This window comes from Dendrobates tinctorius, unplaced genomic scaffold (assembly GCF_039654945.1).
Source record: "Dendrobates tinctorius isolate UK_male_01 unplaced genomic scaffold, ASM3965494v1 ptg000107l, whole genome shotgun sequence".
Classification (NCBI taxonomy): domain Eukaryota; kingdom Metazoa; phylum Chordata; class Amphibia; order Anura; family Dendrobatidae; genus Dendrobates; species Dendrobates tinctorius.
The window spans coordinates 14,138,839-14,163,540 of record NW_027361775.1 but is presented as its reverse complement, the minus strand read 5'-3'; the positions used below and the strand labels follow the sequence as shown (position 1 = coordinate 14,163,540).

The window sequence follows — 24,702 nt, the reverse complement described above, 5'->3', positions numbered from 1 at the left end:
CAGAGTTCTAGCAGCAGACACATCTCTACAACAACTGTTAAGAGGAGACTTTGTGCAGCAGGCCTTCATGGCAAAATAGCTGCTAGGAAACCACTGCTAAGGACAGGCAACAAGCAGGAGACTTGATTGGGCTAAAGAACACAAGGAATGGACATTAGATCAGTGGAAATCTGTGCTTTGGTCTGATGAGTCCAAATTTGAGATCTTTGGTTCCAACGACAGAGTCTTTGTGAGACGCAGAAAAGGTGAACGGATAGACTCTACATGCCTGGTCCCCACCGTAAAGCATGGAGGAGGAGGTGTGATGGTGTGGGGGTGCTTTGCTGGTGACACTGTTGGGGATTTATTCAAAATTGAAGGCATACTGAACCAGCATGGCTACCACAGCATCTTGCTGCGGCATGCTATTCCATCCGGTTTGCGTTTAGTTGGACCATCTTTTATTTATCAACAGGACAATGACCCCAAACACACCTCCAGGCTGTGTAAGGGCTACTTGACCAAGAAGGACAGTGATGGGGTGCTATGTCAGATGACCTGGCCTCCACAGTCACCAGACCTGAACCCAATCGAGATGGTTTGGGGTGAGCTGGACCGCAGATTGAAGGCAAAAGGGCCAACAAGTGCTAAGCATCTCTGGGAACTCCTTCAAGACTGTTGGAAGACCATTTTCGGTGACTACCTCTTGAAGCTCATCAAGAGTGTGCAAAGCAGTAATCAAAGCAAAAGGTGGCTACTTTGAAGAACCTAGAATATAAGACATATTTTCAGTTGCTTCACACTTTTTTGTTAATTATATAATTCCACATGTGTTACTTCATAGTTTTGATGCCTTCAGAGTGAATCTACAATTTTCATAGTCATAAAAATAAAGAAAACTCTTTGAATGAGAAGGTGTGTCCAAACTTTTGGTCTGTACTGTATATATATATATATATATATATATATATATATATATACATCAGAAATTGTTTTATCTTCAACTTGCTTAACAGTAATTTTGACCTGGGGTGCCCAAACTTTTACATGTCACTGTACATTTTTAGAGAAGGAGAGGAAGGCATGTAAAAAAGGGAAATAATGGAGAATAAAGGATGTAATCATTAGAGTTGAGCGAAACGGGTCGAAAAATTTCATAAGTCGACGACTTTTGGCAAAGTCGGGTTTCATGAAACAAAACCCGACCCTAGGATGAGGTCGGCCACGAGGTCGGCGACTTACGCGCCAAAGTCGCGTTTCAAAAGTTTGTTTTGCGCTCTTTTTCAGCCAATCAGGATCCACGGACACTGTGGGCAACGTGATGACATAGACAGGGGTCACCACCATCTTTCAGAAGGGCATGCAAGTGATTGGCTTGCTTTGGTGGGCGTCACAGGGGTTATAAAAGGGCGTGCACGCCAACCGCCATCTTACTTCTGCCGATCTTAGCATAGGGAGAGGTTGCTGATTCTGTAGGGAGAGCGTTAGGCAGGGAAGAAGAAAAAAAAACTGCTTCTGCTGCTAGCGATTTTGCCTGTACAACACACCAGTCACTGTGTGTGCAGTGCAAGGGGAGGCTATATTGTGGTGGATCAGCGGTGTTGGTTGTTAGGCTGCCTTCTAAGGCTTCCTGACAGCTGCATTGCTGTTTACCCACTGCTCTGCAAACTGCTTTTTTAAAAGCAATCCCAATTTTTTTTTTGTCCTGCTGAGGTACTGAGCGTGCATTTTTTCACACCATACAGCGTCAGTGGGCCTCACACAATCCAAAAGTGTCCAGTGTCCACTAGTGTCTGCAGAAATTCAAAATCTCCCTTATCCTGTAGTCACTTTTTTCACACCTGTGCCATCGAGCCTGTGACATAGCGCTCTGATATTCAGTGGGCCTCACACAATCCAAAAGTGTCCAGTGTCCACTAGTGTCTGCAGAAATTCAAAATCTCCCTTATCCTGTAGTCACTTTTTTCACACCTGTGCCATCGAGCCTGTGACATAGCGCTCTGATATTCAGTGGGCCTCACACAATCCAAAAGTGTCCAGTGTCCACTAGTGTCTGCAGAAATTCAAAATCTCCCTTATCCTGTAGTCACTTTTTTCACACCTGTGCCATCGAGCCTGTGACATAGCGCTCTGATATTCAGTGGGCCTCACACAATCCAAAAGTGTCCAGTGTCCACTAGTGTCTGCAGAAATTCAAAATCTCCCTTATCTTGTAGTCACTTTTTTCACACCTGTGCCATCGAGCCTGTGACATAGCGCTCTGATATTCAGTGGGCCTCACACAATCCAAAAGTGTCCAGTGTCCACTAATGTCTGCAGAAATTCAAAATCTCCCTTATCCTGTAGTCACTTTTTTCACACCTGTGCCATCGAGCCTGTGACATAGCGCTCTGATATTCAGTGGGCCTCACACAATCCAAAAGTGTCCAGTGTCCACTAGTGTCTGCAGAAATTCAAAATCTCCCTTATCCTGTAGTCACTTTTTTCACACCTGTGCCATCGAGCCTGTGACATAGCGCTCTGATATTCAGTGGGCCTCATACAATCCAAAAGTGTCCAGTGTCCACTAGTGACTGCAGAAATTCAAAATCTCCCTTATCCTGTAGTCACTTTTTTCACACCTGTGCCATCGAGCCTGTGACATAGCGCTCTGATATTCAGTGGGCCTCACACAATCCAAAAGTGTCCAGTGTCCACAAGTGTCTGCAGAAGTTCAAAATATCCCCTGTCCTATAGACACCTTGTACCTTGTTTTACATTTCTATATAGTTTACTGGATTTTGTCTACATTTCTACCAAAAATGAGGAAGGCTGGAGGAAGAGGCCGTGGAATTGGGCGGGGGTTGGCAGCTGGTAATGATGGTGTTGGTGGTGGATCTGATGGTAGTGGCAAAGGCAAAATAGGACCGAATGCAGGAGGTGTTGAGCTTGCGTCATCGTCTGGCTCCACAAGGCCTCGAAGGCTTAGTTTTCTAGGAGTTGGCAAACCGCTTTTAAAGCCAGAGCTTCAGGAAAAAGTTTGGTCTTACATTGCTGACTCAGCCTCCAGCTCTATCGCCTCCTCTTCTGAAGTTGTAAAAAATAAAAGCACTGAGTCGTCATTGGAGGCTCATGTTCATGAACCACACCTTTCCTTGTGTCCTTCACCCCAACCAAGATTGAAGAATGACGCAGGCCATACTACTGATTACTCCATGGAGCTGTTTTCACATACCATGCCTGGATTATCAAGTCAAATGGTGAATTACACAGGCCAAGATGAATCTGACATGGAGTGCACTGATGCACAGCCGCTGATAGATGATTCTGCTGGTACATTCACTCAGAGCACTACATTGTCCTCGCAGTGTACAGAGCCAGATTCTGACCCTGATGAGACTCAGGTGCCCCTTCCCGCACACTATACCACCATACACGGTTACACAGAGGAAGGTGCACATGACATTGAAGAGGAGGTGATGGATGACCCAGTTGTTGACCCAGATTGGCATCCATTGGGGGAAGAGGGTGATACTTCCAATAGCTCAGATGAGGAGGAGCATCCACAGCAGACATCGACATCGCAACAGCTGTTATCTGGCAGGCCCGGAGTACTCCAAAGACAGGTTCCAAAAATCAAAAGAGTTGCTGGACAGCTTGTCCAGATGGTCAAAAGATCACAGCGTGCTAGGCCGCAAAATGTCTGCCAAAGTAGGAAGAGTGCAGTGTGGCACTTTTTTGAACAAAATCCTCATGATCAGGCCAAGGTTATCTGTAAGAAGTGCGCAAAGACCTTTAGCCGAGGGAAAAATCTGAAAAATTTGAATACCAGTTGCATGCTTAGACATTTAACCAGCATGCACTTGCAAGCGTGGACACAACACCAAACCTCAAGTGCCACATGTGCAACTGATCACAAAGAAGGTAGTCAACAACGTTACATTGTTTCCCCCACTGTAAGCCCACCGGTTAGCACAGCAGCAAATGTTGAGGTGTTGTTGCAAGGCCACAGCAGTCAGGGAATCCCACTGTTATATCAACAAAATACTGAATCTAGGCCATCAGAAAGAACACCAACTCCATCACCATCATCAACCCTCTCTCAGTCCGCCCTGTCCACCGCTACTTCCACCATATGCAGCTCTCAAGTCCAGCTCACCCTCCCAGACACTATGAGTAGGTCAAGAAAGTACTCAGTCTCTCATCCGCGTACACTGGGTTTGAACGCCCACATTGCCAAGCTAATCTCGTTTGAGATGATGCCCTATCGGTTGGTGGAAAGCGCAGCTTTCCGCGAACTCATGGCCTATGCAGTACCACGCTATGACCTACCCAGTCGCCACTTCTCTCGCAAAGCCATCCCAGCCCTCCACCATCATGTAAAAGACCGCATTGTCCATGCACTCAAGCAGTCAGTGAATGGAAAGGTGCACCTCACAACTGATGCATGGTCCAGTCGGCATGGCCAGGGCCATTACGTGTCCATCACAGCGCACTGGGTTAATGTGGTGGATGCAGGGTCCACAGGGGACAGCGGTGGTGGGACAGTGCTGCCTAGCCCACGGTATAGGAAACAGTTGGCTGTAGGCGTTCGACCCTCCTCCTCCTCCTCCAGAAGCAAAAGCTCGTCCACAGAGCACAGTCGTACGAGCACTCCATCTGCAGCTGCCACTGTTGCACACGAGGGGTCCCCCTGTCGAGCAGCTAGTGGAAAGCGTCAGCAAGCTGTGTTGCAGATGATGTGTTTGGGCGACAGACACACCGCCGAGGTGCTGGCCGAGTACTTGAAGCGACAAACTGAGTCATGGCTGGGCAGTGTACATCTTGAGGCAGGCAAGGTAGTTAGTGATAATGGCCGTAATTTTGTGGCAGCCATAGCCCTTTCAAAACTCAGCCACATACCTTGCTTGGCTCACACCTTGAACATGGTGGTGCAGTGCTTCCTCAAAAATTATCCGGCGTTAACAGCCCTGCTCCAGAAGGTGCGAAGACTGTGCGCGCACATCCGCCGGTCGCCTGTACACTCCGTTCGTATGCAGAAGCTGCAGCGATTGCTCCACCTTCCCAACCACCGCCTCATTATCGACATTGCAACAAGGTGGAACTCCACCCTGCACATGGTGGAGCGGCTGTGCGAGCAGAGGCAGGCCATAATGCATTTGTGGGAGGATACACGGCCAGGCACTTTGAGAGCAGACATGGAGTTGACAGGTGTGCAGTGGTCGAAGCTGAAAGACCTCTGTAAAGTCCTTCAGTGTTTTGAGGAATGCACACAGCTGGTAAGCGCAGACGACGCCATCCTAAGCATGAGCATCCCACGTATGCGTCTGCTCATGCAAACTTTGACGCACCTTAAGGAGCAGGCATCTGCAGCCAATGTTGATGAGGAGGAAGAGGAGGAGGGAATCCTTGATGACATTCAGCCATTGTCTGCTCAGGGACCTCTCCTGGACGAGGTGGAGGAAGAAGAGGAGGAGGAGGATGATGATGGGGATGATTACTTAGGGGAGGAGGATGCATCTCGTGAGGCAAGTAAAAATGTTGGCGTGGCAAGGTCTGGTACAGGGTTTGTGCGTGACTGGAGGGATGTGGATTTGCCAGAAAGTGCTCCTCCACCCAGCACTCGCAGTGCATCATTGACACCAGGAACATTAGCCCACATGTCAGATTATGCCTTGCAGATCCTAAAAAGGGACCCCCGCATTGCCAAAATGATGAACGATGACGACTACTGGTTGGCCAGCATCCTGGATCCACGCTATAAAGGCAAATTACAAAACATCATGCCACAGGAGAACCTTGACCTAATATTGGCTAATAAACAAGCAACTCTGGTAAATCGGTTGCTTGAGGCATTCCCAGAACACAGCAGCGGTGATGGTTCTCACACGAGCCGTACGGGCCGGGGGCAGCTTGGCAGAGGTGTTCATGGTGCACACAGCAGAAGTGGCGTTGGAGACAGGGGTTTCATGACAATGTTGTGGACTGATTTTTCACGAACTGCTCACACAATTGGTAATACTGCATTGATGGAAAGTGACAGGAGACAGCAGTTGTCAACTATGGTTACAAACTACTTTTCCTCCCATATCGAGGTTCTCCCACACAGGACATTCCCCTTTGACTATTGGGCCGCTAAACTGGACACCTGGCCTGAATTGGCACAATATGCCTTACAGGAGCTCGCTTGCACAGCTGCAAGTGTGCTATCGGAAAGAGTCTTCAGTGCAGCTGGATCAATCCTGACAGAAAAAAGGACCCGTCTGTCAACCCAAAATGTGGATGATCTAACCTTCATTAAAATGAACCATGCATGGGTTTCCAAGGATTTTGTCCCACCTTCCCCTGATGACACATAGGGTGACAGAAGAATGGCTTGCTTTGGTCCACCTCTTCCTGGGACTTGACCTATTTCGCCTTTTGCATCAGCTGAATGTCCAACATCAACATATGCCACTTTCTAAAACTCCCTAACTGTGCTGCCTCTCCCCCCATGGCCGGGGTCACCACCTAGCGCACGACACCGTGCGAGTGCCGTTGCCCTGGACAGGTGGGTAGGCCGACTCTTGGGCGTGGGCACTGGCACAGGGTCCCTCATAGTGCAATCAAGTGTCTCTGACGGTGGTGGTGCACACCCGCCGTCAGACACAGCGCCATACTATGAGGGGCCCAGTGCCAGTACCGACGCCCACGAGTGGGCCCCCCTTGCTTGGGCAGTGCCCCAGCATTTGCAATCTTTACCTCTCCCTGCTCCTCCGCTGTGTAGTCTGGGCCGTCAAATCCATACTGTGCCTGACACCATCTGAGCCTGCCTCCTGATGTATATACATATATTTTGAATGTGTACGCTATCCATACATGTTATCCGGGGATACGGTACCCTTTCTCACCTTTGTGCAATCACGTGCAAGCCATACTGGACCTAACACCGTCTGAGCCTGCCTCCTGATGTATAGACATATATTTTGAATGTGTACGCTATCCATACATGTTATCCGGGGATACGGTACCCTTTCTCACCTTTGTGCAATCACGTGCAAGCCATACTGGGCCTAACACCGTCTGAGCCTGCCTCCTGATGTATAGACATATATTTTGAATGTGTACGCTATCCATACATGTTATCCAGGGATACGGTACCCTTTCTCACCTTTGTGCAATCACGTGCAAGCCATACTGGGCCTAACACCGTCTGAGCCTGCCTCCTGATGTATAGACAAATATTTTGAATGTGTACGCTATCCATACATGTTATCCTGGGATACGGTACCCTTTCTCACCTTTGTGCAATCACGTGCAAGCCATACTGGGCCTAACACCGTCTGAGCCTGCCTCCTGATGTATAGACATATATTTTGAATGTGTACGCTATCCATACATGTTATCCTGGGATACGGTACCCTTTCTCACCTTTGTGCAATCACGTGCAAGCCATACTGGGCCTAACACCGTCTGAGCCTGCCTCCTGATGTATAGACATATATTTTGAATGTGTAAGCTATCCATACATGTTATCCTGGGATACGGTACCCTTTCTCACCTTTGTGCAATCACGTGTAATCCATACTGGGCGAGAAAATGGCTGGCGAGCTGTTAAGCAAGCTACAGCACCTGTGGTTTGCACACGTAAGTTTTTCATTTTTTCAGGAATGACGGTTAGGCCTAATTCCGGAACTGCGGTTGACCTGCACTTACTGGGAAATCATCGTTCGCGGGTAATAATTGTAATCAGTGATCCCCATCACTAACGTTGTTCAGCGGGTTATCTGCACCTGTAAGCGACAAACGCTGGCTTTTTCAGTGTAGCGCACATGCAGCCACGGACATGTATGGGCCTGACACACCAGTTATTGGCCATTCTCATGTGCCAGAGCCTCACGTGTCCCTCTAGTAAGCTGGACTCGGACCGCGGGGCATGACGGAGTCTCGTTCGTTAACGGAATTAAGCTTGCAATGAGTGCATCTGTTCTGTAGCTGGCATGGTTGAGGTTTCCCAGGTGGAGTCGAATTTAACCGTAGGCTCCACTCCTGGTGGTGCCCTTCTGGACATTCCTTTAAGGTTCAGCTTTGCAACCATACTGCCCACGTAAAACAAACACTTTGCCTTCATGAACGCTGTTTGGAGGGTCATGACTCGTGGGAATAACGCCGCCCAATCAGTTAACCTGCTAGAGAGATCCTTCATTGCTCCCAAGCATGACATCACACTCCCTAGGAGGAAGGTAATGCCACTGTGGCGACCGTACTCCTGGGGGCGACACAAGTGCACTGATGCCCAGCCACTGCTCGATGAATCTGCTGGTACATTGACCCAGACCACTACATTCCCCTCGCACGCTACACGGCCTGAATCTGACCCTGATGAAACTCAGGTTACCCTTCCCATATACAGTTCCATCTTACACGGTGACAAAGAGGAAGCTGCAGATGAAAGTGCAGGTTCGGCCCACCCGCCATCAGACACACCACCGTACTATCAAGGGCCCTGTGCCAGTGCCGTCGCCAACGAGTGGGCCCCCCCTGCTTGCTCAGGATCACAGCACTTGCAAGGTTGAAATACTGTGCAGTGAGATGGAAGATGGGGACGACGAGGAGTCCAGACTAGTACAGGGATTCCCTAGCGAGGAGACTTATTTGATTGTTTTCAATGTTGGGACAGCAATTTTTGGGGAGCACTATACTCTGGAGAATGATAGATGGGGCTCACCATACACTGGAACATTCCAAAGGTGGACATCAGACACTGGAGCAGCATTTACAGGGCCCATTATACACTAGAGCATTAGAAATGGGGCCCATTATGTTTGGAGCATTATTTGGGCCCATAAGACAGTGGAGCTTCATCCATGGGGACCAACATATACTGTATCATTATGTGGAGCTCATCATATACTGTTTCAAACATTATATGGGACCAATGATTCTGTATGGAGAAATAGATGGGCCTCGTCATGAGATGTAAAAAGTGAAGTATTTTTCATTGTACTATACCGCTATTTCTCTGCCGTATCGGAGCATGATGAGTTGTGGTATGTGTTAAAGGGGCGCTCTTTCGCCCAGGGCACATGAAAACCTGGAGCCAGCCCTACCCCCCCACAACTTTAGCCAAATAACCCCCATTTTTCAGTGCGTAACTTGTATTATGAAGTTAATTAAGGTTGACAAGCTTAAGTAAGAAGAATTGATGCTTTTGGCATTCAAATGGGCACTGTAGGTGTGTTTCCTGTCCTCCTCTCACTGCCGACTTTTATTCCCCATTGACTTACATTGGGTTTTGTGTTTCGGGACGACCCCGACTTTTCCCTATAATCGGCCGATCTTGCTCGACCCGACTTTTGGAAAAGTCGGGTTTCATGAAACGAAACTCGACCCTAAAAAGACAAAAGTCGCTCAACTCTAGTAATCATACATGATAAATGAAAAAGACAGCATTAAACTGGATATGCAAATCTCACATCCAATTTATAATACAAAGACTCTTGTAAAGGTATTTTGACTATAGACATTATATTAATTTGTGATACATTTTGCTTGTTGTTAGACAGTTTACACTCATATTTTAAAGACCAGAAGACCCCCTTTGAGAATCAGAAGCTTGAAAAATTTATAACGTTGAGCTAAGAAAATAATAAATCACAGTTATTCCTCAAAAATGTTCTTTATGCCCCAATTTTTTTGTTAAAAGGGTAACAGGAGAAAATGGACTCCAAAAATTGTTTTGAGATTTCTCCAGAGTACATTGATACCCAATGTGTAGGGGATAACTACTATTTTGGTACATGGCAGGGCTCAAAAGGGAAGGAGCACTGACTTTTTGAAGGCAAAATTGTGTGGAATTAAGAGCAGACACTACGTTTGGCGTTGCGTTTGGGGAGCCCTTGGTGTCGAAAATGAGACTTATAAGGTCAAAAAATCAAGTATTGATCAAGTGCTTTACAGAAATGTGTGAACTTGGCTCGACAATTTAAAAAAAATCACATTTATTCCTAAAAAATGTTCTTTTAGACACATTTTTTTATTTTCTCAATGGTAACACGACAATATGGACTCCAAAATTTGTTGTGCAATTTCTCCTGAGAACAGTGATATCTAATTTTTGGGGAAATCTACTGTTTTGTTTAGGCACATGTCAGGGCTTGGAAATGAACAAGTGACATCTTTTCATATAATGCAGACTTTGATGGCATGGCCTGCGAGCATCTTGTCACGTTTGTAGAGCCCCTGATGTGCCTAAACAGTGGAAATACTCTACAATTGACCCCATTTTGGAACCAAGAACCTCCAGAAATATATCTAGATGTGTGTTAAGCACCTTGAATATACAGGTGATTCACAGAAATGAATAATGTTGAGCAGTGGAAAAAAATAAAACAAAATCACATTTTTTCACAAAAATGTCTTTTAGCCCCAATTTTTTTTTATTTTTGCAAGATTAGCAGTATAAAATGGACACCAAAATTAGTTGTGTAATTTCTCCTAATTATGCTAATATGGGAAAAACTGCTGTTTGGGTGCACAGCAGGGTTCGGAAAGGAAGAAGTAATGTTTGGAACTAAGATTTTGATGGAAAGGTGTGCGGGCGTCATATCGCATTTGGAGTACCCTGATATGCCTATACAGTGTAAACTTCCAACAAGTGACCCTATATTGGACTTGATCTTGTGTTTCCTAGTATGTGAATTTTATAATGTAGTGGCATTCGTAAGTTGTGTAGAGTGAATCAGGTTGGGCTACATTGGGCTCTACTCTCACCCTTTCTGAATAGTTGCCCAAGTAGCATCTTAAGGAGGCCACTCTGATTTTTATGGACACCACCGCAGCATTGCGCTAACTCACACATAGAGCATAGGGGGACTGGAAGAGTGGGATCCTGGTATAAAAGTTATGTAGAGGTAATAACATTAATCTAGCAGTTGATGCACTAAATCCAACACAACTTTCCCACTCACTACCAAGACAGGGGGACATTCAGGGCAGTCAATCCAGGTGTCCTTCCCTTTATTAACTCTAAACCTCTGGATGTACCTTAAGGTACTCTCGCTCAGCTTGTAGAGTTTAATTTCATACCTGACCCTCTTACTGGGTGGGTATTTCCAGAATTTGAGCTTCCATTGAAATGTATTAGGGACTCATCCATGAAGATGTCCCTTTGAGATAAATTTGATTCCTGATTGTGATCCACAAAATCAGACATCTGTGGCTCATAATTGTTTTGGGGAGATGTCCACACGGGGTCAGTAACGGTGGGCACCAGTTCATTTTGTGTACTAGGGTGTCAGCGTGGCAGTTCATTATCACTTGAGAAAGAGGAGTAGGATGAAAAATAAAGGAAGGTGGCATCCTCTCCCTCACTGGAGGGAGCATGCTTCCTCCACTGAACACCAGGATTGGGACGAGGGGGACATTTTTTCACGTACTGTATGTTGTGTTTTTATGTGCACCAAATTTTATTCAGGTGTGTATGTGAGTGTTTGGTGTAAACTTTTTTTATTTAGAAGAGAAAAAAGAAAAGAATACAGAACCAAAAAAGAAAAAATAAAATAAAAAGAATACATTTGGCACACACGGGCGCACCTTCAAAAGTGCGCAGCGCATGCTAAAATCCTACTAGCGCACGGCCAGCACAGGATCTGCGCACCCTATGCTAAAGATAGGGTGCGCAGATCGCATGCGTCCATGTGCGATAGTAGGCGGCGATGACCGGATGGGGCGGGCAGGGAGACGGCAGGGGGCGGGGTATAGCGGCACCAAGCGCTGCATGGAATAAACGCTAGTGTGAAACTAGCCTTACACCAGCAGTGAAGGCACAGGCTTAAAAAACTCTGTGACACCACAAGGCCCAGCAGAGCATGGCAGATTAGCACAATGACTGCTCTGCAACATCCCCAAACTGGAATGAGGAAGTGCAGAGTGGTCATTGTAAGGTCAGACCATGTCTCTGTACTCTAATTGTTGCGATCGGTTTTGGGACTGGTTCCGCAGTCATTGCTAGGCTCAAGCCTATGATAAGTACAGTTACATGACCGATCACAGTCTAGACATAACTGTTTCTGGCAACTTCATTGAACAGTCAACATCAGCAATAACAATTCGGGGGGAATGATGCCACACCACATGACAACGAGTCCCAGTGCCCTGCTTGGAGAATCAGCAAGCACCTTAATGCGATCACTGCCTGAGGTCGTGGTGCCGCATTAAAGATAGGACATATCCATGCATCCAAGGTCAGTAAGTACTTACCAACCTGGACTTATGGATACATCCAAGGTCATGAAGGGGTTAAGTTTATTATTGAAACCAAGTGTTACAGTAACAAGTAGTTAATGATTGTGAGTTGCAACAATATTTTGGACTGAATTATATAATGATATGGATTATACTTTGGCAATACTGAAGCAAGAATGTGTAATTGCCCAAACATTTTTGAACCTTCTTTTGGTACCTCCATATTATACCATATTACCAGTATCAATATGAGTATGCATTTTCCTAGACATCATTCAAGAAGTAATTAGAATGTGTAATCAAAGAAATAATGACTTGTTGAAATATATTAATAAATCTCCACCTGGGGTTGAAGTGAATTTGAACATTTCATACTTAAGGGAAAAGATGAAAAAACAGATTATAAACTGCATGGATTACAAAAAGCAGAAAGAGTAACATTATATTCTTGATTAAATTATTTTATTTTCCAGATTTGAAAAAGGTAAAACACTTTTGCTTAAAACTGAAATATTTTAGCCATTACAGCAACGATTACTGTACCAATATTGTTCCACTTTCCAGCTTCTAGACAGGATTATACAGTTGTGGCCAAAAGTATTGACACCCCTGCAATTCTGTCAGATAATACTCAGTTTCTTCCTGAAAATGATTGCAAACACAAGTTCTTTGGTCTTATTATCTTCATTTAATTTGTCTTAAATGAAAAAACACAAAAGAGAATGAAGCAAAAAGCAAAACATTGATCATTTCACACAAAACTCCAAAAATGGGCCAGACAAAAGTATTGGCACCCTCAGCCTAATACTTGGTTGCACAACCTTTAGCCAAAATAACTGCGACCAACCGCTTCCGGTAACCATCAATGAGTTTCTTACAATGCTCTGCTGGAATTTTAGACCATTCTTCTTTGGCAAACTGCTCCAGGTCCCTGATATTTGAAGGGTGCCTTCTCCAAACTGCCATTTTTAGATCTCTCCACAGGTGTTCTATGGGATTCAGGTCTGGACTCATTGCTGGCCACCTTAGAAGTCTCCAGTGCTTTCTCTCAAACCATTTTCTAGTGCTTTTTGAAGTGTGTTTTGGGTCATTGTCCTGCTGGAAGAACCATGACCTCTGAGGGTGACCCAGCTTTCTCACACTGGGCCCTACATTATTCTGCAAAATTTGTTGGTATTCTTCAGACTTCATAATGCCATGCACACGGTCAAGCAGTCCAGTGCCAGAGGCAGCAAAGCAACCCCAAAACATCATGGAACCTCCTCCATGTTTGACTGTAGGGACCGTGTTCTTTTCTTTGAATGCCTCTTTTTTCTCCTGTAAACTCTATGTTGATGCCTTTGCCCAAAAAGCTCTACTTTTGTCTCATCTGACCAGAGAACATTCTTCCAAAACGTTTTAGGCTTTTTCAGGTAAGTTTTGGAAAACTCCAGCCTGGCTTTTTTATGTCTCGGGGTAAGAAGTGGGGTCTTCCTGGGTCTCCTACCATACAGTCCCTTTTCATTCAGACGCCGACGGATAGTACGGGTTGACACTGTTGTACCCTCGGACTGCAGGGCAGCTTGAACTTGTTTGGATGTTAGTCGAGGTTCTTTATCCAACATCCGCACAATCTTGTGTTGAAATCTCTTGTCAATTTTTCTTTTCCATCCTCATCTAGGGAGGTTAGCCAAAGTGCCATGGGCTTTAAACTTCTTGATGACACTGTGCATGGCAGACACAGGAACATTCAGGTCTTTGGAGATGGACTTGTAGCCTTGAGATTGCTCATGCTTCCTCACAATTTGGTTTCTCAAGTCCTTAGACAGTTCTTTGGTCTTCTTTCTTTTCTCCATGCTCAATGTGGTACACACAAGGACACAGGACAGAGGTTGAGTCAACTTTAATCCATGTCAACTGGCTGCAAGTGTGATTTAGTTATTGCTAACACCTGTTAGGTGCCACAGGTAAGTTACAGGTGCTGTTAATTACACAAATTACAGAAGCATCACATGATTTTTCGAACAGTGCGAATACTTTTGTCCACCCTCTTTTTTATGTTTGGTGTGGAATTATATCCATTTTGGCTTTAGGACAATTCTATGTGTGTTTTTTCATTTAAGACAAATTAAATGAAGATAATTATACCAAAGAATTTGTGTTTGCAATCATTTTCAGGAAGAAACTGAGTATTATCTGACAGAATTGCAGGGGTGTCAATACTTTTGGCCACAACTGTAATTTTCTAATTACATTAAAAAAGCCTACTGCCAATCGTTAGCATCTTTAATTTTAGCTGTAAGTGTTTTTGGTATTTGCAAATTAAAAAAATGCTTAAAATTGAAAAATAATATCAATAGCAATATAGTAACACTTACTTTTCTAATAGTTCCATTACCCTGGTACTGAGGGGCTGTAGGCATTATGATGTTATAATTGCTGGAAAATCCAACTGCCAGGCCTTAGCATCTAAAGAATTCTACAGAACTTATCCTTGTTTTTTAAGTTGAATAATAAAAGATACTTACAAACACAAACTGGAGTTTGTCCTGACCACTTGTGATCCTGAAGGCATATACGAACAGATGTGCCTACTAATCGAAAGCCAAGATTACACTGATAAACCACAGTATCTCGATAGCTGAAGCCATTCCCACTGATGTGTCCATTTACAATTGGATCAGGAGAGCCACAATGGCCTGCTGTAAATAAAAATAAAACACAAATATGTTTGAAACACAATATGTATACATGAATTTTACATACATATAAGGATATGCTATCTAATTTACTGATAGATGTAAAAGTACATTTAGAAACAAGGGATGAGCAAACATGCTCAGTAATACCCAGATATTACCCAAGTATCTCGGAGCTTGTTCTGTATTCATTTACTCATCCATATACTATTACATGATCTGTGGTACATTTTGGTGACATGTAACACTCCCAAAATGCATTGAAACATTTTTATGTATTCAAATACTCATCCATATACATTACAAGGTCTGTGGTATATTTCTGTGTAGTATAAAAGTCAAAAAAGTGTTGAAAAAATGTTCAATATTCAAATACTCATCTATAAACTATTACATGGTCTGTGGTACAATTTGGTGTTATATAACACTCCAAAAAAGCGTTCAAACATTTTTATGTCTTCAAATACTCATCCATATACTCTTACGTGATCTGTGGTACATTTGGTGTTGTATAATAAAAAAGAATTGAAAAATGTTTCTATATTCACATACATGCTGTATGCACATTTTGGAGTTATAAAACAGTCCAAATAAGCATTGAAAATTGTTTCTGAATTCAGTTACCCACCTATATACTATTACATGCTCTATGGAACATTTTGATGTTATATAACATTAGAAAGAAATGTTAAAAAATTTGTCTGCATTTAATTAGTCATCAATTGAGTATTACATACATTCTCTGACATTTCAGTGGTGTATAAGATTACAAAAAAACATTTAAAAGTTTGTTTTCAATTAGTCATCCATAGATTATTAGGTACTCTCTGTTATATTTCAATGGTACATACGACTAGAGATGAGCGAATTTGTTTGGAAAATGATCACCAAACATAAATTTGGCATGAATATGGCACATTCGGATTCATGATCGGAAATCGGAGCAAAATTTTATAAAACCAATAAAAATAGGTAATATTTGGTAAAAGTGAGGGAAAATATTTGTGTTACCACAAAAATATTTTCAGCTCTTTAGCAACCATAATGGTGGTGTATCATGAGCGTTTGGGAAGTCTTTAATGAGGGGAGGAGGTTTGCAGAGCTCAGAGGCGCAGCGTTTTTTTAAGCACAGCACAAAAGTCATTTTTTTCGCAACTTTCTGTGTGCACATTGCGGCTAGCCAATCAGGGTGCAGGAAACACCCATAATATCCTGACACAACGGCTTGTGTCATTGGCTGCTCAAATCACATGTCCCTCTCCATATAAATAGCGGACATCTTGTTTTAGCTCCATTTTGACACTGATACAGCACAGAGAGGCTGCTCCTGATGCCGCCACTGTTTCTAGCAAGATTTCAGCTATTTCGTTAGGCTCTTGTATATCAGTCAGATAGTGTAGGTAGATAATGTCAAGTATGGCGGTAAAATTTACCTTCCCAAATATATTTTTTGGGGGGCATTACTGTGGTTTTCAGACAAAGCTGACAGGGCACATGTCCTACAAGTGTGTTGTGCACTGCTTCTATTGTTCTCCATGAATATTAACTGATATTAAATAATATAATATTTTTTCACTAGCTAAATGTGAAAAATCCTGCTGTATCCCACCTTGTCATTTATTGCTGTGGTGATATGAAAATGTCTGCAGACCTAAGGCACATTACAAAAAATATTTTTTTCTGTTGCTGAATGTGATACAGCCCGCCGTATCACACACTGTCATGTAGTGGCAGTGATATGAACCTGTCTTCAGACCTAACACGCATTAAAAAAAATCTAATTTTTTCTGTTGATAAACATGATACAGCCTGCTGTATCCAACCTTTTCTTTTAGTGTCATTGAAATTCTTCTGTGAACAGAGCTGTTGCACATTAAAATAATTTTTTTACAAACGTGATACAGCACGCGAGATCTGAGTTTGAAATTGTTTTGAGCCTATCTTCTAGATTATGTTCTTTGGCATCCAATTTCTCACGGGCATCTTTTATACCTAGCTTGAGACACGCATCTGTTAATCCTTCTGATGAGCATCAAGCGTGCTCTGGTAATTGGTGTTGGGTAGATGAATAATAGTTGTAGTCTGGATCCTGGATCTTGTACTTCCCATAGCTGCCCTGTTACTGGTCCTGTTGTACGTTCCCATTCACACCCAAAAAAATCTTCTGTTACTAACATCATACAGTAGGGGATATGTCACTTTTAAATTGTTTTGAGCATGCACTCAATCTTACACAGGCCTTATCGACAGGCCCAAATAAATTCTTCTGTTACTAACATCATACAGTAGGGGTCATGTCACTTTTAAATTGTTTGGAGCATCCACTCAATTTTTAACAGGCCTTATTGACAGGCCCCAAAAAATTCTTCTGTTACTAACGTCAGACAGTAGGGGATATGTCATTTTTAAATAGTTTTGAGCATCCACTCAATCTTTTACAGGCCTTATCGACAGGCCCAAACAAATTCTTCTGTTGCTATTGTCATACAGCAGGGGACATGTCACTTTTAAATTGATTTGAGCATCCACTCAATCTTTAACAGGCCTTATCGACAGGCCCCCAAAAATTCTTCTGTTGCTAATGTCAGACAGTAGAGGAGATCTCAGTGTTTATTTTTTTTTCATACAAAAAAATCATACATAATAATCTTGTTTTACTGTGACTAACTCAATTCAGCACATCATATTTCACCTCCTCATTTAGTGCCAGTGAAATTCAGCTGTGCAGAGGTGGCGCAGAGTAAAAAATCTAATTTTTAGTTGCTAATACTGAGCTCATAGCACACTGTATGAGCAACATGACTGTGAAAAAGCAAGGTCAAGGTAGAAGGGGGATGACGCTCATTGTTGAAGGTCTAAATGGGGTAGGTGGTGAAATTGATTCCACTTTATTGGTATCTGCACTAATTTTTAGAAATGTGTACCCTCTTGGTTGGGTGTCCATTTGCTGGGTTAGCTGTAGTGGAAAATTTATCGGTTCCTATTATACTATTTTTACTCTCTTGAAATTGATTCCACTTTACTGTTGACTTCAACAAATTTTTGGGAAATGTGTGCACTCATGGGTGTACATCTGCTGGGTTGGATGTAGATAAAGATACATTGCTCCTTATTATACTATTTTTACTCTTGTGAAATTGATACCACTTTGTTCGTGGCTGCCACTAATTGTTTGAAATATGAGCACTCCTGGTTGGATGTTCATATCTCTTCCAGCAGCCGACACCTGCATGTGTACTAGCATGACCTGCGGTGATGTCACAATTATGTGATCATCACATGGTCCTAGTTAGATACCTAAACATGTAAGGCAGTCTGGGTGGTGTCTTGGGAGAGGAAGTTCTCCCACGTAGCTCCAAGGAAGAGCCCAGGAGCTGGTCATATCTTTGCCAGGACCGGTTTACCGAAAGAGATTTTGATGAACCAGGGTACCCCTTTCATGAGCAAAGTGATGCGGGAGCTGTGTAAAGTCCTCCAGATTGCCTAGTTGTGGACCTCAGTCTACCATCCACAGACCTATGGTCTGATGGAGTTCTTCAATAAGACCTTGAAGGCCATGCTCAAGAAGGTCATTGAGAAGCATGGTCAAGACTGGGACTATCTGCTTCCGTTACTGCTCTTTTCCATCAGAGAAGTACCTCAATCCTCTACTAGTTTCTTACCATTCGAGCTCCTGTATGGCCGAAATCCATGAGGGCTCCTGGACATAGCCATAGAAACAACGGAAGCTGAGGTCATGCTGCTCCGCAGTGTCATTGAGCGTGACACCCAGCTCCAGGAGAGGATGGCTCATGTAATGCCCATTGTAAAGGAACATCTTCTCCAGGCACAGAATGTCAATGCAAGGGTATGCAATCAATCAGCAAGTCTAAGGCAATTCCAGCCTGAGGACCACATGCTAGTACTTATCCCCATGGTGGAAAGCAAGTTCCTGGCCAAGTGGCACGGCCCATACAAGCTGGTGAAAAAAGCTTGGGAACATGAATTACAAGGTACATCAGCCCGGTCGTAGGAAGCCACACCAGGTATACATTTTTTTCTTCAAAAAATGGAAGAAGGTGGACCCAGGGAACTATAGGCCGGTGAGTCTGACATCTATACCAGGAGAATCTTTGAAAAAATTATTAAACAACATGTATGTTAGCACCTAGATAAGGATGAAGCGATTAAACAGAGTCAGCATGGGTTTTTAACTAATAAGACCTTTCAGACTAACTTAATTTCCTTCTATGACAGAATCACTGACTGGGTGGATCAGGGAAATGCTGTAGCTATATTACATCTTGAATTCAGCAAAGCATTTGAAAAAGTATCTCACACAATCCTTATTTTTAAAAAGACTATGTATGGAATGGACAAGGCAACTGTTAGGTGGATTCATAACTGGCTTAGTGATCGGACCCAAAGGGTGGTCATAAATGGCTGCACATCCAGTTGTAAGAATGTCTCAAGTGGGGTACCACAGGGCTCTGTCCTTGGCCCTGTATTGTTCAACATCTTTATCAATGATTTAGATGAAGGAATTGAGGTTAAACTGATTAAATTTGCTGATGACATGACACAAAGCTAGGAGGAATAGCTAATACTTGAGAAGAGAGGGAGGATTCAAAAAGATATAAATAAACTGGAGCAGTCGGCAGCAACTAACAAAATTGTTTTTAACAGGGAAAAATCCAAAGTACTACATCTGGGCAATAAAAATGAAAAAAGCATATACAGAATGGGAGGAATAGGGCTAAGAAACAGCATATGTGAAAAAGACTTGGGCATACTAATAGATCACAGACTGAACATGAACCAACAGTGTGATGCAGCAGCAAAAAAGGCAAATGCAATTCTAGGATGTATTAACAGAAGCATACAGTCTAGATCACATGAAGTCATTATTGCCCTTTATTCCTCTTTCGTCAGACCTCATCTGGAATACTGTGTCCAGTTTTGGGCACCACATTTTAAAAAAGACATCAACAAACTGGAGCAAGTTCAGAAAAGAGGGACCAGAATGGTGACCAGTCTGCAAACCATGTCCTATGAGGAACGGTTGCAGGATTTGGGAATATTTAGAACGCAAAAGAGAAGACTGAGAGGAGACTTAATAGCTGCCTACAAATATCTCAAGGGCTGGCATATTGTAGAAGGATCATCTTTATTCTTATTTGCACAAGGAAAGACTAGAAGCAATGGGATGAAACTGAATGGGAGGAGACATAGATTAGATATTAGAAAAAACTTCTAGACAGTTAGGGTGATCAACGAGTGGAACAGGCTGCCATGAGAGGTGGTGAGTTCTCCTTCAATAGAAGTCTTCAAACTGAGGCTGGACAGACATCTGTCTGGGTCGATTTAATGAATCCTGCTTTGAGCAGGTGGTTGGACCAGATAGCCCAGGAGGTCCCTTCCAACTCTGCTATTCTATGATTCTAAGATTCTATGTGAACTTGCGTAAACCATGTTAGGGCCAAGAACAGATGGAAACTTCTTGCCTGGGAGCTTGTCCCAAAACAAGGTCAAGGAGGTCATGATTGTTGAGATGCTAACACTGGCTCAGAGGCAACAATGTCAGAAACTGCCGCAGCAGAACCGGGACCTGTTCTCAGAGTTGCCATGGTGCACACAGGTCATGGAATATGACAAACTAACAGAGTCACATGTAATGGTAAAGCCTCAAACCCTACAGAATCCCCAAAGCATGCTTGGAGATTATGTGGCGCCCCTGAGGCTCAGTCACCACAGAGGTACTGCACCTTCTCCTAAGGTTTAGTGCCCCACAATCCTGGTAAGTTGGGAGCTCCTTTCCGCACTCCAACACCTGCATCCCACACACAGGATAGTTCAGCACTGATCACATTGCGGCTCATGCTTAGAGGGTAGCAGAGCACCTCTGGTGATTCCTTGCTTCGTAACACGAGATGTGCTGGGTAGTGATGGGCGAGTCCTAAATTACTCGGAATCGCTTGACTCTAGCGAGTCCGAGCCCGGGACTCGCTACTCGTTGCGAGTCTAGCGAGTCCAATGTTAATGAATGGGGAAGCGAGTCTTAGCGAGTAATGTGCGATTTACAAATTACAAAGGAACATAACAGATTCTATATTTGCGAGTCCCGAATCCAGTATACAGGACTCGGGATTCGTAGACTCGCTCAGACTCGCTCACAATCGCTGTGTGTTGACATAGGCTGTCTTGGAAACTTGTAGGAACATAGCAGATTCTGTATAAGCGAGTCCCGAATCCAGTATACAGGACTCGGGATTCGTAGACTCGCTCAGACTCGCTCACAATCGCTGTGTGTTGACATAGGCTGTCTTGGAAACTTGTAGGAACATAACAGATTCTGTATAAGCGAGTCCCGAATCCAGTATACAGGACTCGGGATTCGTAGACTCGCTCAGACTCGCTCACAATCGCTGTGTGTTGACATAGGCTGTCTTGGAAACTTGTAGGAACATAACAGATTCTGTAAAAGCGAGTCCCGAATCCAGTATACAGGACTCGGAATCGTAGACTCGCTCAGACTCGCTGTTGACAGCGATGTGATATAGCGAGTCTAGCGAGTGAGAAAAAAAAACTCTGACAAAACTAGGATTGCCATTGACTTGCATTGGACTCGTTACTGTGCGAGTAATCACTGGGAGACTCGCCGAGTAACGAGTCCAGCGAGTCCCTTACTATTCGCCGAGTAACGAGTCCTAGCGAGTAGACTCGCCCATCCCTAGTGCTGGGAGGTGGGTGGAGTTGAGATCCATATAAAAGAGTGGGAAAGTTTAGAATTGGAGTTCAGTTTAGTCCCTGAGAGGGGTCAGCCCCTTACGGGTCAGTCTGACAGAAGGTCGGCGGAGTAGGAAGCCACTCAGTGAGGAGTAGGGGATCCCTGGAAGAAGGGATGGAGGAAGGAGTGCTGCAGCTGCCTCAGTGACCTGAGCCAGCTGGCACGGGAAAGAGAAGAGGAGAAAGATGTAGAACTGCAACCCAAGCTTCCGTAGAGAGAAAGACAAGTAAGGAACGAAGGAGAAGGAGAACAGAGAGGAGGAGTGGGTTGGATAGGAACCCTGCCTATAGGTTCTCAGCGCAAGGCCGGGGCCCGATCCCCGAGGTTGTATGGACACTTATGGTTCTGCAGCAGACACCGGTGGAGTAGTTGGCTGTAAATGCACTACTCCAATCCAAGACTTGGGACACAACAGCAAACTGACAGAGAGCCGGGATCCAGGAGCATCCCCGAGCAGGCTACAGCTGTCTGTCATACAAGTAGAGTTGTTAGGAACATCTGACATAAGGAACTTCAGAGAACTACGGTCCTGGAGCTCTTCACACTAAAAGGCGCAATAGAGGAGTCATTCAGGAAAGGCACACATTGGTGGCGTGTTGGAGAGGAGAGCCCTGACTTGCCCAGGAGGTTGATTGAGTCTCTACCCCGGAGGACACGGCATGGAGGCAGGCACCAGTGTGTACCACGAACTGTGAGTAAAGCTTTGAAACTGCAAGCTCTGGTGTCCTCCATTGATTCATCGCTAGCACCTTCAGCAACGCTACATCTGGGTAGCAGCATCTATACCCTTCTGCGCCTCTCCTCATCCATTGCACCTACACTGCCCTGGGACTACAGCTCCACCTGTGGGGAGCTACACCATCTTTGCTGCATCACACCATCAGTCCCAGTGGATCTGCAAGCAGCGTTGGCTTAACATCTTACTTGCCAAACACCACGGATGGTGTCACGAATTATCCATATAAACTACATCACAAACATCACCCACCATTGATATTGGGCGCCCAGGGCCACGGACCGGGTCATCGCTGCTGTGACATTCTCCCCCTGACACCAGCCCTGTACCAAGTATCCCACAGCCCTGGGATGGGAGGGCATTCCAATTATCTTCAAGGAGTTGAAGAGAATGCTGAACCTTGGGGTGATAGAGGAGTCAAGAAGTGGCTGGTCAAGTCCCATCGTCCCTGTACCGAAGCCCAGTGGCGAGTGGTGGTTTTGTGATGATTACCACTGGCTCAATGAGATGTCTAGCTTCGATGCATACTCAATGCCCCATGTGGATGAACTCATTGAGTGACTGGGGCATGCAAGATACATCACAACCCCTGACCTGATGAATGTGAACTGGCAGATACCCATGACCTAGAGCGCCAAGGAGAAGACAGTCTTCTCGATGCCAGATGAGTGTTTTCAGTACACAAGAATGCCCTTCTGATTGGAGGGAGCCACAGCTACCTTCCAGAGGGCGATGGATTGAATTCTGGCTCCACACAAGAAATATGCAGCAGCTTATTTGGATGACATATTCATTTTCAGTCCTAACTGGAAGTCGCATCTGCCAAACGTACAGGCGATCTTCCATGCGTTGAGGAAAGCGGGATTCACCATAAATCCCAAAAAGTGTGCAATAAGGAAGAAAGAGGCTAGGTTCTTAGGCTACATCATCAGGAGAGGCGAAATCAAGCTCCAGTTGAATAAAATAGATGCAATTCAGAAGTAGCCACAACCGCTCTCCAAGAAGCAAGTGAAGGCATTTCTTGGGATAGTGGGGTATTACCGCATTTTATCCAGAACTTTGCCATAATTGCCGCACCATTAACTGATCTCCTTCTGGACACCAAGTCAACGATGGTGAAATGGACTTCTGACACAGAGATGGCGTTTCAAGAGCTCAAACGGTCTTTGTGGAAGCATTCTGTTCTGGTCGCACCAGACTTTAGCAAGGAATTTGTGGTCAAGACCGATACTTCAGAGATTGGGTTGGGAGCCCCACTGGCTCAAGAGATAAATGGAAAATAGCATCCCATCCTATACCTGAGTCAGAAACTCTCTTGCAAGAAGAATTATGCCATAGTGGAAAAGGCATGCTTGGCTATAAAATAGGCCATAGACAATCTGAAGTACTATCTGCTAGGCTGCAGGTTTAAGTTAGTGTCCGACCATGCCCCTCTGAGATGGTTAAGAGAGAAGATGAGTAAGAAAGCCAGGGTGACTAGGTAGTTCTTAGCCCTTCAATTCTTCACTTTCCACGTAGAGCATAGGCCAGGGAAGTTGCATGGCAACACGGATGCTCTCTCCCGAATTCCCTGTTTAGTGCCTGAAGGTGCCAAAACCCTTGGCTTTGGGCAGAGGGGGGAATATGTGACAGGGTCACTGGCACAGGTTATGAGGGGTGATATGTGTCACTGCACATGTTGGCGTCAGTGGTATGAAACCAGGATATTTTTCCTCCAACACATACAAGTGTTGGGAGAGTTAAAGTAAGCTGCATACATGGGCTGGTTTTATGTGAGCACTCACAGAGTGAGAGGGAGAGTGCTTACCATATCTCTTCCTGCAGCTGACACCGGCATGTGTAATAGCAGGATCTACGGTGATTTCACATTCATGTGATCATAACATGGTCATGGTTAAATACCTGGACATGTTAAACAGTCTGGCTTGTAGCTCGGGAGAGAAAGTACTCCCACGTAGCTCCAAGGGGAGCAGAGGAGATTGCCAGGTACCTGCAGATTAAGACCTGCAAAGAAAAGGACTCTGTTATACTTTGTTTTTTTTGTGTTAAGCCAGAAAGGCTCTGTTTTTGTTTTGTAAACCCTGCCTTGATGTATGGTGACTTCAATAAACCAGCAGGTGCTTCACCACCAAAGTGTTCATGTGTCTACCTGAGGAAGCAGCAAGGTGAGTCAACCTCTCACAGCGCCAATAATTCAATATTTGCTCTACAGACATTCAGAGACATTACTGTAACTGTCACCATTGGAACTCACATTTGAAATGTAAAATCTTCATGTCTTTGGAGTGTGGGTTAAAAAATAAATACTGGGAGAAAACCCTTGCATACATGGTTAGAGC

At 44.4% G+C, this 24,702-nt stretch overlaps 1 protein-coding gene across 3 annotated transcripts in view; it reads right to left on the bottom strand.

Moving 5' to 3' along the window:
* CSMD1 (CUB and Sushi multiple domains 1) overlaps positions 1 to 24,702 on the bottom strand; it is a 2,734,739-nt gene that overhangs the window by 226,760 nt on the left and 2,483,277 nt on the right. For all 3 annotated transcript variants that reach the window (XM_073589180.1, XM_073589181.1, XM_073589182.1), the window contains exon 53: positions 14,691 to 14,864. In XM_073589180.1, the coding sequence (XP_073445281.1) occupies positions 14,691 to 14,864 (174 nt within the window). The remainder of the gene's footprint in view (positions 1 to 14,690; positions 14,865 to 24,702) is intronic.